Genomic DNA, 14,300 nt, shown 5'->3' with positions numbered 1-14,300 from the left:
AGCTCGAAAAAGTAACCAAAAAGTAATTGAAAAGTATAGCCATAAAAGTGATGAAATGCAAGCAAAACATTTCAAGTAGGTACAGAAAAAAAATCACCAAAAAACCAGAATAAATATTACGAATTGAAATGTATTTAATTTTGAAAAATTTAATCGAGTATTTCGAAACTTTTTGATGAAAAATCGAGACTTTTTGATAATTTTTCGTCAGCAAAGTAAGGATTTTGGCAATTTCTGACGAAAAAGGTAATTCTTGGAAAAATAAAACGATCGACTGACAATTTTAACAAAAGGAATGGTTTTCTGATAGTTTCTGGAAAAAAATCGAAAAATTTGGACATTTAAAAAAAAAAGTTGAAATTCAAAATTTTCTGAAAAAAACGACCATTTTTAGAAATTTTGTTTAGGTTTTTTTTTTAAAAATTTTGGGCAAACAGTAGGATTTTGACAATTTTAGCAAAAAGAAGAACTTTCTGAGAATCATTGGCAAAAAGAGATACTGTGGGAACTTCTGACAAATACCTAAACCGGCCTTTTGAAATAATTTTGAAGAAAAAAATTTTAAAGCAAAAATTTGATAATTTGAGTAGGTAACTACGTAAAAACCAGCAATTTTTAAAAATAAGAAATTAAGTACATCTTTTCACATTTTTTTTCTCGAAAAGTGAGATTTTTCAACTTGTAGAAATTTTACGTAAAAAATCAAAACTTTTCAAGTTCGTAAAATGGCTAGCAACAGGGAAGACTTTTGGACAATTTTTGTGAAAAAATAAAGTTTTTAGAATTTTTTGCAAAAAAAAACACGAAAATTTTGACAATCTGAAGCAAAAAGCAAGACTGACTATTTTGTGGGAAAAGCACGAATTTTTGGCAATTATTGGCCAAAAAAATGATATACTTACAGTAAGTATGACACAAAAGTATTAGTGCCCGTTGGCTTTTATTTTCAAGTGGAAAGAGCTGGAGAGATGCATGAAGCGGCGTTGAGTAGGGAAAAATAAGGGCTTTCAAAAGTGACCTTGAAAATTTCAGGCTCATGCACAGGGTGTCCACAAATTCAAAAACCGGTTTGTTCAAAAAATTCAAACCGGTTTTTATTGGCGCAATATATTCTACACACTAAGAAGACAAAAACGTGATATTGAGCTTTTTGAAACCGGTTCATTAATTTGCAACCAGTTAACAAAAAATACCCAAAAATTGAAGGTAAAGAAAAAAGCTTGAAACAAAAGATTTTGAAACTGGTTCATTAGTTCGCATTTAGCAACCAGTTTTTGACAATCACCTAAGAGTTGGAGATAGAGAAAAAAGCTTGAAACAAAAGTTGTGTGGCATGAAGAATAACACAATTCTGTTCAATCACATTTTGAAATCGGTTCATTGGTTTGCATTTATCAACCAGTTTTTGACAATCACCTAAAAATTGAAGATGCAGAAAAAAGCTTGAAACAAAAGTTGTAGAGTGTAAAAAATTGAACCATTTTTGATGATCGGATTTTGAAAATGGCTAACTTAATTGCAGCCAGGTAACTTTTGATGGCTTGCTGCGATTTAATGAAAACCGGTTTCAAAATCTGATCAGCAAAAACGGTTCAATTTTTCACACTCTACAACTGTTATAAAACTTTTTTCTCTATCCCTATAATTTTTAGGTGATTTTTGATAACTGGTTGCAAATTATTGAACCGGTTTCAAAATCCGATCAACGAAAATGGTTCAGTTTTTCACACTCTACAACTTTTGTTTGAAGCTTTTTTCTGTATCTCCAATTTTTAGGTGATTGTCAAAAACTGGTTGCTAAATGCGAACCAATGAACCGGTTTCAAAATGTGATTAGACAGAATTGTGTAATTTTTCACGTTCTACAACTTTTGTTTCAAGCTTTTTTCCCTATCTACAATTTTTGGGTATTTTTTGTTAACTGCTTGCAAATTAATGAACCGGTTTCAAAAACCAGTTTGAATTTTTTGAACCAAACCGGTTTTTTAATTTGTGGACACCCTGTGCATGGGCCAGAAATTTTCAAGGCCACTTTTAAAAGCCCTTATTTTTCCCTACTCAACGCCGCTGCAATCTTTGTTGAAAATAGACCTTTTTTTGTCATAGACATTTTTTTAGGCAAAAAACGAGATTCTCAGGTAGGTAGGTAGGTAATTTTTTAGGAAGAGAAATGGATACTTACTTCTTGAAATTGCAAAAATTGAACTTCTGAAATATTTTTGAAAGTACCTAGGTACGAGTAACTTCAGTAGGTACCCAACCAAATTTTGTTATGATTATTTTTTTTCTTATTCTAAAATTTAATAAGTTTTTGAAGTTCAAAAACTGTAAATTTAATGAAATTTTTAGCGAATCAAAAATCGTTGAGGTTTAAGAACTTTTTAAATTTTAGAGTAAGAAAAAAAATGATCATAACAAAATTTGTTTGTATTTTGCCCCTTCAATTTTCAAGATAGTCAACTTGTTTATCTTGAGTACATTTTTTTTTACTCATATTATGTACTCTGTTACTTCACTCGTCGGACACCCTGTATTTATGTTGAAAGGCTGAGGGAATTTTTTTTTCTTTTTGAGAAGGTCATTTAGAGGAATTCTACCAAGAGATATGCTGGTCCGCCATTCTCTTAAACTCGAAAACTATAATACTGATTTTGCAAATATTTTGAAATTTCGTGCAGCAGAACCTGAGATATTGAGAAAATGAAAAAAATAATGAATCAAGTTCCGTTTTTTTAAAAAAATTTTTAGATTAGTAAATAAGGTGCTACGGTATAAAATTTCAAAATTTTTGCAAAATTGGAGATACCTATTTTTTTATTTTTTATAAAAGAGGAATTTTTGTAATTGTCATAGTTGAGGAGTTATAGTTCGGCGACCAGTATAAGTTGGCGCTTACCTTGAAGTTTCACTACAGGTATGACAGGTTGCCCAAACTAGTACGTCAAGTACCTCAGGTAGACGCGTCCCACCGCGTAATTCAATGGGAAAAGGTTTAGTTAATTGAATTCTTCACCACGACCACGTTTAGAACTCTTGCTGCTGTACAAACCAGTTTTTTTCTATTTTTTCCACCTTCTTCCTTGCCCATGACATCTACATAGGTACTGCTGTTTCACTCGACTCGTTCACCATGTGCAGCATCCCTTAGTACCTAATTTAACAGTAGTCTTCGTTTTCGGATGTGTATACTGTGGCAAATCTTTCAATTTATAATTAATTGGCATCGCTGTACATTCGCAATCATGTCGCTTAAACGAAAACGCGGCCAAGTGATTCACAGTGAAGCTCGCACTATGATAGCGAATATTATAAACATGTGCGAAGAGGAAAAACGACTCAAAGCTCCATTAGCAGACTTCGATAATCCATTAAAACGAGCAGCTTCGTATTGTAATGCTTCTTTACGAACTATCAATCGAGTCAAGAAAGAATATAATGCAGCAGCTGAACAGAATCTTCCACTTCCAGCCAAATGTACAAAATTATCATCTCCTGGTAAGAAAAGGAATAAAGAAAGTTTTAGTAAATGTGATGAATTCGATCAACAAGTAATTCGACGAACAATTTCAAATTTTTATCTCGAAGACAAACCGAGAGTTCCATCGACGAGTAAATTATTAAGTGTGATGAAAGAAGATACAGGGTTTCCATATTGTAGAGAGAAATTACGCCAGCTTTTACATAATATGGGTTATTCGTGGAAAAAATGTGGCACTAGGCGAAAAATTCTGGTAGAACGTGCCGAAAATATCGCGTGGAGAAGAAGGTACATCGCACAAATCAGAAAATACCGTTCTGAAAATAAAAAAATTTATTACATCGATGAAACTCGTATAGATAATGATTCAACGTACAAAAAAAGTTGTCAAGGAGAAGGATTAGCTGATGCTGGTGTAATTGTTGAGAATAATTCTTCAAAAAATCGTTTAATATTAGTACACGCGTGCTCGGCCGAGGATGGGTTATTGGAAGGGGCCAAATTGTTGTACAGAGAGAATGTCAAGACTGGCGATTACCATGGCCAAATGAACGCTGATATGTTTTTTAAATGGATTACAACGAAATTGATTCCATCATTGCCATCGAATTCTGTAGTCGTTATGGATAATGCTGCCTACCATAATGCATTACTTGAAAAAGTTCCGAACAAGTATTCGTTAAAAGCTGTGATGAAGGAATGGCTTCGAAGTCGGGACATTCCATTTGATGAGAATATGTTACGTCATGAATTATACGCACTTATTGAACAGAATAAGCCCAAAGAAAAGAAATATGTTATTGATGAGATTATGAGAAAGGCTGGTCACATTGTATTGAGATTGCCACCATACATGTGTGAGCTGAATATTATCGAAATGGTGTGGTGCAGAATTAAAACCAAAGTCAGAGAAATGAACATAACCGGCGGTGATTCCTGTCAACAAAAATTATTCGATGCGGTCGAAAATGCAATTCTTTCAGTCACACCTCGACACACGAAAAATTTTCTGGACCCTGTTATCGAATTGGAAAATGATTACTGGGAAAATGATCCGAAAATTGAAGACAAAATTGATGAGGTGATTGTAAATTTGGCTCAATGCTCATCGGACGAAGATGAAGATGACGATTCTTGTGAAGAAAGTGAATGTGACGATGAATTGGATAATTTTCATGATAAAAAATTAATGCAATAAATTTCTACTGAAAATTATTCGAGTTTATACCTACCTGCCTATTATTGATATTAGTTCTTGTATGGGATCATTGAGGTCAAACTTTTAATTTTTTGGTTTTTTTTTATCATCTTTGTCAATAAATTTTTTAAATGTAATGTTCTTCCTTTTTGTATACCTTATGCTTATTAGAGACAAAAAAGTTTAAAAACGGAAAACATCGTACGTACTTCCAAAAAAGCAGAAGTGCATATGTGGGAGGGGGGAATTCCAAAAAAGGATCTCATTTCAAAGAGAACAAACTGAAAACCCCCGAAAACATGGTTTACTTTTTATTTGATTTTTCCTATACTTATCAAAATTGAGTTATTTTGGGTCAAATTCTGAGATTTTAATCTTGAAAAAAACGTTAAAAGCACAAGTTTCCACGATTTCAACGAAGTATAAAATCTCAGAGTTTGATCCAAAACAGCTCAATTTTGAAAGTTGCAAGAAAAATCGAATGAAAAATTATGGAACTCTTGCTAGTGTGTGTCAAATGTAAATTCTTCAATTTATTTGAAAAAAAATATGAGTAAACGCCGATTTTAGGGGTGCCTAAAGTGGCAGGGGGGCTCTAAAAAAGGCGTAAAAGTTACGAATACACAGGGAGCTTAATTAATTTTTTTCATCTGGATAATTGAATAAATACCTCAAATTATGACGTTTGGCGCAAATGGCAAGTTTCTAGTTTTCCAGGGGTTCCCAAAATATCGAAATTACAAAAAAAAAATGGGAAATTGGATTTTTGAGTACCAGCGCAAAATTTTATCGAGCTCAAAATTAGTTAGGATGCAGATTTATTTAGCTTAAAGTTACTATCGACAACATTACCCCCAAATTTTTACCCCCAAGGGTCGAAAATAGAAAAATCACCTCGCATAACGTTTATCGGGCTTAAACAAATATTTTGCGCTAAAAAGTTTTTAAAAATAGTACTCAGTGGTTCCTAAAATTATTTTTTCAATCACAACTTTGGGAACCCCTGGAGCTCAAAAAATACGCAGCGTCAAAATTGCCACGTAAAGTCAAAAAAATTCAGTCCCTTCAAATTCCAGAGTATGCAAACATACATATTTGAACTCAAGATGAATTGCCTATATTACTGGTGAAAGGGAGTTATTTTGTGCTGGGACACTTTTGTCTTCATTCAAATATAGCCACTGATGTGCAGGATAAATATTCAAGACTTTGAAAACCTGTGATTTTAAAAATACATTTTAAAAAGACTATAATAATAAAAAGAGTACAGAACAGTATTGTACATATTATTACCTACATAATAAATTCGACAGTAAATTATCTGAACAAATGAGATCACACGGAGAACCCCTGCTACATTGTACGTAGATGCAATGACATTAATTGCAAATAAAAAAGAACTCACAAGGGAACCTCTTGAGGTGTCACACTCCGATTTGAACGAGACCTCGATTTTCGGAAAGAGTATTGTCTAAAACCCATAAAACCGAATCTTCAGCTGCCCAAGTTCATTTTTCGATTTTTGGCGAATTTTTGAAAATTCAAAATTGACTGTTTTTGGCGATTTATGAATTTATTTTGAAAAGTACGTACTTGATCAGTAAAAATAGTAAAAATGAATCTCAAAACTAATATCAATTACCCAAATCCAAATTTCACCATTTCCAGGCGTTCTGGAGCCTCCAGCGCGATTTTTCAATTTCTCCAGAATTTTGAATTTTCTCCAGAAGGCGTGAATATGAAGTTGGGCAGCTAAAAATCGAGTTGTATATTACACTCGACCTGTTTAACGAGTTTATCCACATTTGAGCCGATTTTGAGAGTGACACCTCAAAAGTGGCTTTTTGACCAGCTTTTTTCAAAATTAAAAAATCCAAAAAATCAAAAGTTTCTCGTTTGCGTGGAAATTTTCGAAATTCACGCGAATCGCTGTATTTTGTCCAAAACTAACCCCTCAAATCCAAATTTCACAATTTTCAGGCGTTCTGGAGCCTCCAGCGCGATTTTTCAATTTCTCCAGAATTTTGAATTTTCTCCAGAAGGCGTGAATATGAAGTTGGGCAGCTAAAAATCGAGTTGTATATTACACTCGACCTGTTTAACGAGTTTATCCACATTTGAGCCGATTTTGAGAGTGACACCTCAAGAGTGGTTTTTTGACCAGCTTTTTTCATAATAAAATTAAAAAATCCAAAAAATCAAAAGTTTCCCGTTTTGCATGGAAATTTTTGAAATTTGCGCGAATCGCTGTATTTTGTCCATAACAAACCCCCCAAATCCCAATTTCATCATTTCCAGCCATTTTGGAGCCTCCAGCGCGATTTTCGATTTTTCCAGAATATTAAATTTGCTCCAGATATAAAGTTGTGCAGCTAAAAATCGAGTTCTGTAATACACTCGACCTGTTTAACGAGTTTATCCACATTTGAGCCGATTTTGGGAGTAAACTTGATTATTTGCTGGATTTTTTAATTTTGAAAAAAGCTGGTCAAAAAACCATTCTTCAGGAGTCACTCTCAAAATCGGCTTAAATGTGGATAAACTCGTTAAACACATCGAGTGTAATACACAACTCGATTTTTAGCTGCCCAACTGAATATTCACGTCTTCTGGAACAAATTCAACATTCTGGAGAAATTGAAAATCGCGCTGGAGGCTCTAGAATGGCTGGAAATGATGAAATTTGGATTTGGGTTATTGATATTAGTTTTGGGATTCATTTCAACTATTTTTACTGATCAAGTACGTATTCTTTAAAAAAAATCATAAATCACCAAAACAGTCAATTTTGAATTTTCAAAAGTTCACCAAAAATCGAAAAATGAACTTGGGCAGCTGAAAATTTGGTTTTGAGTCATTCCATGTGAATTGAATTTGACCAACGTTTTTGAGTCATGTCTTTCGATTTCGCTCAAATTTTGTTTAGAATATCTACCCACTCGGTAAGTAAGAAACCCGCAATCAGTTTGGTCCCAGCACCCTAGTGGAGGGCTTCCATTATTTTCACATTGTCTCGAGGTACTCAACTTCAGCAGCGCGTTCCTCCAAAACTATGGTACTTTAATCAAAACTGATTCCACAGTTCGAAAGGGTATTGAATTTTGAACTTTTTAAATCATTTTGAAATTTTCAAAAGTTGAAAGTTGAACTTAAAATTCTGAAAAAATTTCCATAGATGTACCTTTTTATGCTTTTTTGAAATATTCAAATTTCGAGATGGTATCTCTTGATGGAGAGGGAGCACCCCTACCTCCAATTTTGGGTAAAACTTTCGAAAAAAAATCTGGGGCATGTGATGTATCGAATTGCATGTTTTTGGTAACGCTGAATACGAATATGACGTCAGTAGAGCAACACCTACACATCATTCATTTACGAAATGATACGAAGTCCAGATCGGATACCTACGTTCGTGTATCATCTTCGGGTTGCTCACTCCACCCATTACGCAAATGTAACAATAGGTAGGTAGAGGTACTTATTTATTTTGTATGCATGTATACTTTGGTGAAAATCTCATAATTTACGTGAACTGGTATTCCCCTGAGATTTACTTATAGGTAAGTTGATTTTATATTTTTCATGTTAATAAGTAGGTACTGGGTGATCGGCCCTCTGACCATTTTTTAAAGCTTGCTAGGGGGTGTCAAAGTTTTCAGTGTTTTTTAAACACCATACATTCCAGCAGTGTGGTTTATTCGATAACCGCGATACCTGCCAAAATGAAATTTAGGGAGGTGCTGCTGGGGGCCATGGATGGGGTCCAATCAAAAATCTAACGGCATATTCGTGTTCAGCGTTACCATAAACATGCAATTCGATGTATCACATGCCCCAGATTTTTTTCGAAAGTTTTGCCCAAAATTGGCGCTGGGGGTGCTCCCTCTCCATTAAGAGATCCCATCTTGAAACTTGAATATTTCAAAAAAGCATCAAAAGATACATCTATGTATGGAAATTTTTTCAGAATTTTAAATGGTAGCTCTCACTCACAGCGCCATTTTGAAATTTGAACTTTCAACCACTTTCAACTTTTGAAAATTTCAAAATGCTTGAAAAAGTTCAAAATCCAATACCCTTTCGAACTGTGAAATCAGTTTTGATCAAAGTACCATAGTTTTGGAGGAATTGGCTGCTGAAGTTGAGTACCTCGAGACAATGTGAAAATAATGAAAGCCCCCCCACCCCACAGTGGGCTGTGAGCACCCTCAAAATGGGCGTAATTCAAAAACTTCCAATGAACCCTAAAAAAATGGTACAATGATATCCTCCCTTATGTTTTTGGGGTCACAGAATACGAATTTGACAATATTTTTTTGTAGGGGTGGGGAGTGAGGGGGTGAGGGGAGCGAAAAATTCAAAATTTGACTATTATGATGTGTGATATGTCGAAATGTATGTTTTTGAGGGTGTAGATCACGAATCTGACAATATTTTTTTCGTAGGGGTCAATGGTGAGGGGCTGAGGGGGTGAAAATGTTTAAAAATTCAAAATTGGACTATAATGATGTGTGATATGTTGAAATGTATGTTTTCGAGGTTGTAGATCACGAATTTGACAATATTTTTTTCGTAGGGGTGAATGGTGGGGGATGAAGGGGGTGAAAAATTCAAATTTTGACCATAATGATGTGTGATATATCGAATTGTATGTTTTTGAGGGTGTAGATCACGAATTTGACAATATTTTTTTCGTAGGGGTGAATGGTGGGGGATGAAGGGGGTAAAAACGGTGAAAAATTCAAAATTTGACCATAATTACGTGTGATATGTCAAAATGTACGTTTTTGAGGGTGTAGAAGGGGTGAAGGGTGGGGGATGAAGAATTTTCTATTGGGGTGCCGTCAAAGTCCCTGGAAGAAAAAATTTGTCACATTTTAACGAAATTCACCAAGATTTTTCACTATAATCGACTGTGGAGGTCGCGGGGGCACTTTAGGGCAAAAATGGCAATTAACATCTTGAAATACACTATCTTAAGTATTACCAGCCACTGGAATTTCCCGTGCATCTACGTGCAAAAATTTTTTCCATTCCTATTTATGCAGCAGAGTAGGTAAAAAACGGAGTTTCAACGTAAATTATACCTCTATAATTACTTTATAACAACTAAAATCGAGTAAATTGATGAAAATTACTCACTTTTAGTTGAATTATTCATATTCGGTACATTTCGACATATCACACATCATTATTGTCAAATTTTGAATTTTTCACCGTTTTCACCCCCTTCAGCCCCCACCATTGACCCCTATGAAAAAAATATTGTCAGATTCGTGATCTACACCCTCAAAAACATACATTTCGACATATCACACATCATTATAGTCAAATTTTGAATTTTTCGCCCCCTTCACCCCCTCACCCCCCACCCCTACAAAAAAATATTGTCAAATTCGTATTCTGCGATCCCAAAAACATAAGGGAGGATATCATTGTACCATTGTTTTTGTGTTCATTGTAAGTTTTTGAATTACGCCCGTTTTGAGGGTTCTCACAGCCCACTGTGCCCCCCCCCCCACCAGCCCTCAGAGGGGGCTGGGACGAAACTGATTGCGGGTTTCTTGCTTACTGAGTGGGTAGATATTGTAAACAAAATTTGAGCGAAATCTAAAGACATGGCTTTCAAAATCGCATTTTTTCGGTCGAATTGACATGGAATGAACCTTTTGGGGGTTTTAGATAATGCTCTTTCCAACAATCGCAGTCTCGTTCAAATCGGAGGCGGACACCTCAAGAGGTTCCCTTGTAAGTATGGTTCTGTTGCAGGGCATCCTCAAGTTTTAGATCAATTTAAAATTTAAAAAAATACCAGCAAGCCTCAAATTTTCAAAAAAGCGTCTCCGAAACCCAAAATACACACGAGAAGTTTTGAGGTGGTCCTGGAGAAGTATGGAATTCAAAATAATATTCCCATCAGTGATCTTTTGGATGCTCTATGGTGCGTTTTTGGTACGTGGGTACATCCATTCACTCCAAGGTCCTAACAATTCATCAGTCCAAATCGCCACTGCCATTTTGTAAGTGGTATTTGGCATCAAGTGTGTAAAATTCAAATCGCTAGTGTTTTCATCAGCATGATATGTGTGGCGTTTTTCAGTAGATTCGACGCAATCGTGTTGATTCTCATTGACCGGACAGTACGATATTTTGTAGCCTTTGAACCCTCTGACCCAATTAGCGAATTCTAATTTCCAATGTATGTCTACAAAGGACGAGCCGACTTGCTGAATCCAAACATTCTGAATTTTAGTTACCTGGTTGTAAATACCAGTGAATATAATCCAATGCATGCCGCTGCTAGAGTTCAACGAATTAGTACTGACTGCGAACTGATAACCCATGTGCTGATTTAGGGTTACGTTGTGCTTAAACGCGAAGTTATGGGAGATGATATTATTCACTGGCAGAGTAATCCAGTTGAAAACATTTCTACATGGATACGGATCACTATGATTACTTTCACACCAGAATAATGTAAAATTGGTGACTTGGATTTGATAAAACGTGTGTTTGAACTCTAGCAAACCTGATCGCACTTTTATTTCGTAAACATCGGTTCCATCAAAACGCGTATAATTAGGATTAGGTCGTGGCAAGATGTCATTCTGTTTAGGCACATACACGATAGAAGATCGAGGAGCTGAACCAATCGCATTGACTGATCTGATATAAAACTTATAAGCGTTGAAAGAGAGATTCGAGAATGTGGCGGAAAAATTATTCATCGAAGTAGGAGTAATGTTGACTTTTTCATCGTTTTCAAAAACAATTATCCTGTACAGAAAATTGTCGCCATTATGTTCTTCATTAGGAATTTGCTTCCAATAGACGATTGCGTTTCGATGATTCGAATATTTAGCGAATACTTCAAAACCACCTGGGTCAGTTTTTGGAGACCGATAGGGCGCACATGCGCTGGTTTTCACTACCACAGAAGCTGCCTTAGACCAAGGATTTTTTTTTGAGACGTCGAATTTCACGTATACGTGGAATTTGTATTCCATATTCGGATACTTTATACCAGTTATGTTGACTTGCACACGATCATTTTCTTTTTCAATGTCTTTCGAGTGGAAGTAGATTACGTTCCAACTTTTCGACTTAGGTCGCTTATATTTAATTAAGTATAAGTAAGGCAAATTTGTCAAGGACGCATTCTTCGAACTGGCGTCATCCCATTGAAGGCAAACACTATGGGAGGTTGTTCTTAAAAATGTCAAGTTACATGGTGGCGCCGGAATGATATGAGTGTAATGATGCCATCTGAACTTTTGAGTAATATTACCAAACATATTACTGCCATTGATGTAGAAATTCGTGTACTCGAAATTTCCTTTATAAGGAGGAGACGTTTTTTTAGTCCATTGACAATGGCCAGGTTCACTTTGATCTGCTGGGCAGCCGTATAATTGATTTTCACCAGCATCTCCAGGAATGGAATAATAAATCGAGTAATCCGTCGCAATTCCATTATTAGGCTCGTGCCACCAACAATCCAATACGTCCCAGTTGTGACTAAGACACTTGAAATTCGCCACATTTTTCGGTTTACTCCCTATCCGTACAGAACTTGAACAGATTAAATCTTCCTGTGGTGTTTCAGGATTGTTGTTCAACAGACCATGTAATGTTAACGAGCAAGCGAAAATCTCGGTTTGGACACTAATAGTTGAAGTTTCCAAAAATAATCTGGCTGTTGTTGAATTTACAATCGTTATGTGTTTGCTGTCGATTTTACGATCCCCTTTTTTAAATACGAGATCTAGAGAGGTGTAATTTTCGGCTTGTTTGTGATTCAAGTCCAACGTACAGTAGATCTCTAGAGGCGTTCCAACTTCTAAAATAATATCTACGTCTGGAATTGGAACTCTCCATGCTGGAATGATCATTCCTCCAGTCTGGAAACATTTTTGATTTGAATTCGAATCACAGCGAGTCAAACTCAGTCTTATTAAAAAGGATGAAAAAATGGTAAGTGACCAGCTCTTCATGACAGCTATCCCATCAGTTCCCTGAAAATGAAATGATAGGTTAAATAAGTACCTACATCGTATAATGAGTAAAGTAGTTTATCACTTTCAGTGTTCGTTATATTAATTGAGGAAAAAAAACACTCACGCATTTAGCGTGAGAAGACCGACTTTTCTTTGAATAAAAATTTATTACGAACGAATTGATTCACTAGTTTTGAAACATTTTTACAGCAATTGATCTGTTTCTGTTCTGTTTACAATCGAATCGAATCATTTACGAACAATTGGCAATTTAGTAAACAAATTGAGTGATTTTTAGGTGAATCATTCGCGAACGAGTAAATTAATAGTTACTAAATTATTCGCGAACGAATCGATTCGTGTAAGTGACTCGTTCGCGAACGAATCTATTCGTATAAATGACTCGTTCGCGAACAAATCGATTGGTATGAGTGACTCGTTCTTGAACGAATCGATTCATTTACTCAATTTTTGGTGAATCATTCACGAACGGATTGAAGTTTTTTTGGCGAATCATTCACGAATGGATTGAATTTTTTTTGTGAATCATTCGCGAACGAATCGATTCGTATAAGTGACATTCGCGAACGAATTGAACTTTTCATTCAATTATTTTTCGTGAATTATTCGCGAACGACTCGATTTATTCAATTTATTTTTAGTGATATTGAGTCCAAAATTGATCCGCGTTACATTCGAAATAAGAAAATCGATAATTTCAACATTTTCTGTCAAAAATCCATTTAATTAATTTTTGGTTAATTATTCGCGAATATATCGAGTAATTATCGAGTCCAAAATTGATCCGCGTACATTCGAAATAAAAAAATCGATAAATTCCAACATTTTCTGTCAAAAATCGTTAAAAAAATTTTTAAAAAAATTTGCTCCTGGGGTACGATTTGAACCATGTCCCACGCGCTCACCAAGCCAACTCCTTCGCCCCAGGTCCACCGTTGTACTTTTCCAAAATGCAATTTTAAAAGGTATACATGTTGACTACCTATTTGAAATAAGAAAATCGATAAATTTTCATTTCTATTTTCGTGAAATTGATCGATAAACGTATCGTTTAAACGTACATTGTATCAATAAAAATATCCTCGATTTTTTGTCGAACTCGAATTTCCAAAAATTCATCCGCGAATATTCGAATTTCGAAATAATACGAAAATCGATAATTTTATTTGGTAAAATGGCACATTGAAAAAATCATCAACTTTAAAAATTAATTACTCAAGAACAGCTTAACCGATTTTGATGAAATTTAAATTTTCACCCGTTGGATACTTGCCTAACATTTTGTCATCATCAGCATGTTTCAAAAGTTCGCAGCTTCAGCGTTTATCGAGCGACAAAATTTGCAGGGTGACTTTGCACAAAATTCATTAAAAATGAAATTTCTCAGGAACAGCTAAACCGATTTTGATCAAATTTATAATCTTATAACTAGGTTACAAGCCCGATTTTTTGACATAACCATCATGCTCCAAAAGTTCAAAGTTTTCGAGGTTATTGAACTTTGAACTTTTTTTTCACAATTTTTCAAAATTCAATATATAGAAAACGGCTGAACCAATTTTGATGAAACTTTGCATACAACTAGGCCTTTACCGTCCCTACAAAC

General features: G+C 35.0%; 3 protein-coding genes across 3 annotated transcripts in view; 1 reads left to right on the top strand and 2 right to left on the bottom strand.

Moving 5' to 3' along the window:
• LOC135849973 (ferritin heavy chain-like) overlaps window positions 1-14,300 on the bottom strand; it is a 226,659-nt gene that overhangs the window by 158,748 nt on the left and 53,611 nt on the right. The window lies entirely within an intron of this gene.
• Window positions 3,243-4,676, top strand: LOC135834240 (uncharacterized). The gene has a single exon (XM_065348075.1). The coding sequence runs from the start codon at window positions 3,243-3,245 to the stop codon at window positions 4,674-4,676; it is 1,434 nt and encodes a 477-aa protein (XP_065204147.1).
• On the bottom strand, window positions 10,080-12,685 carry LOC135849955 (cytokine receptor-like). The gene has a single exon (XM_065370618.1). It carries the CDS (start codon window positions 12,668-12,670, stop codon window positions 10,613-10,615), a length of 2,058 nt encoding a protein of 685 aa, XP_065226690.1. The 5' UTR covers window positions 12,671-12,685; the 3' UTR covers window positions 10,080-10,612.

This window comes from Planococcus citri, chromosome 1, assembly GCF_950023065.1.
Source record: "Planococcus citri chromosome 1, ihPlaCitr1.1, whole genome shotgun sequence".
In the NCBI taxonomy this organism is placed as follows: domain Eukaryota; kingdom Metazoa; phylum Arthropoda; class Insecta; order Hemiptera; family Pseudococcidae; genus Planococcus; species Planococcus citri.
Note: the sequence above shows the minus strand (reverse complement) of the source record. Positions and strands in the feature narration are given on the sequence as shown.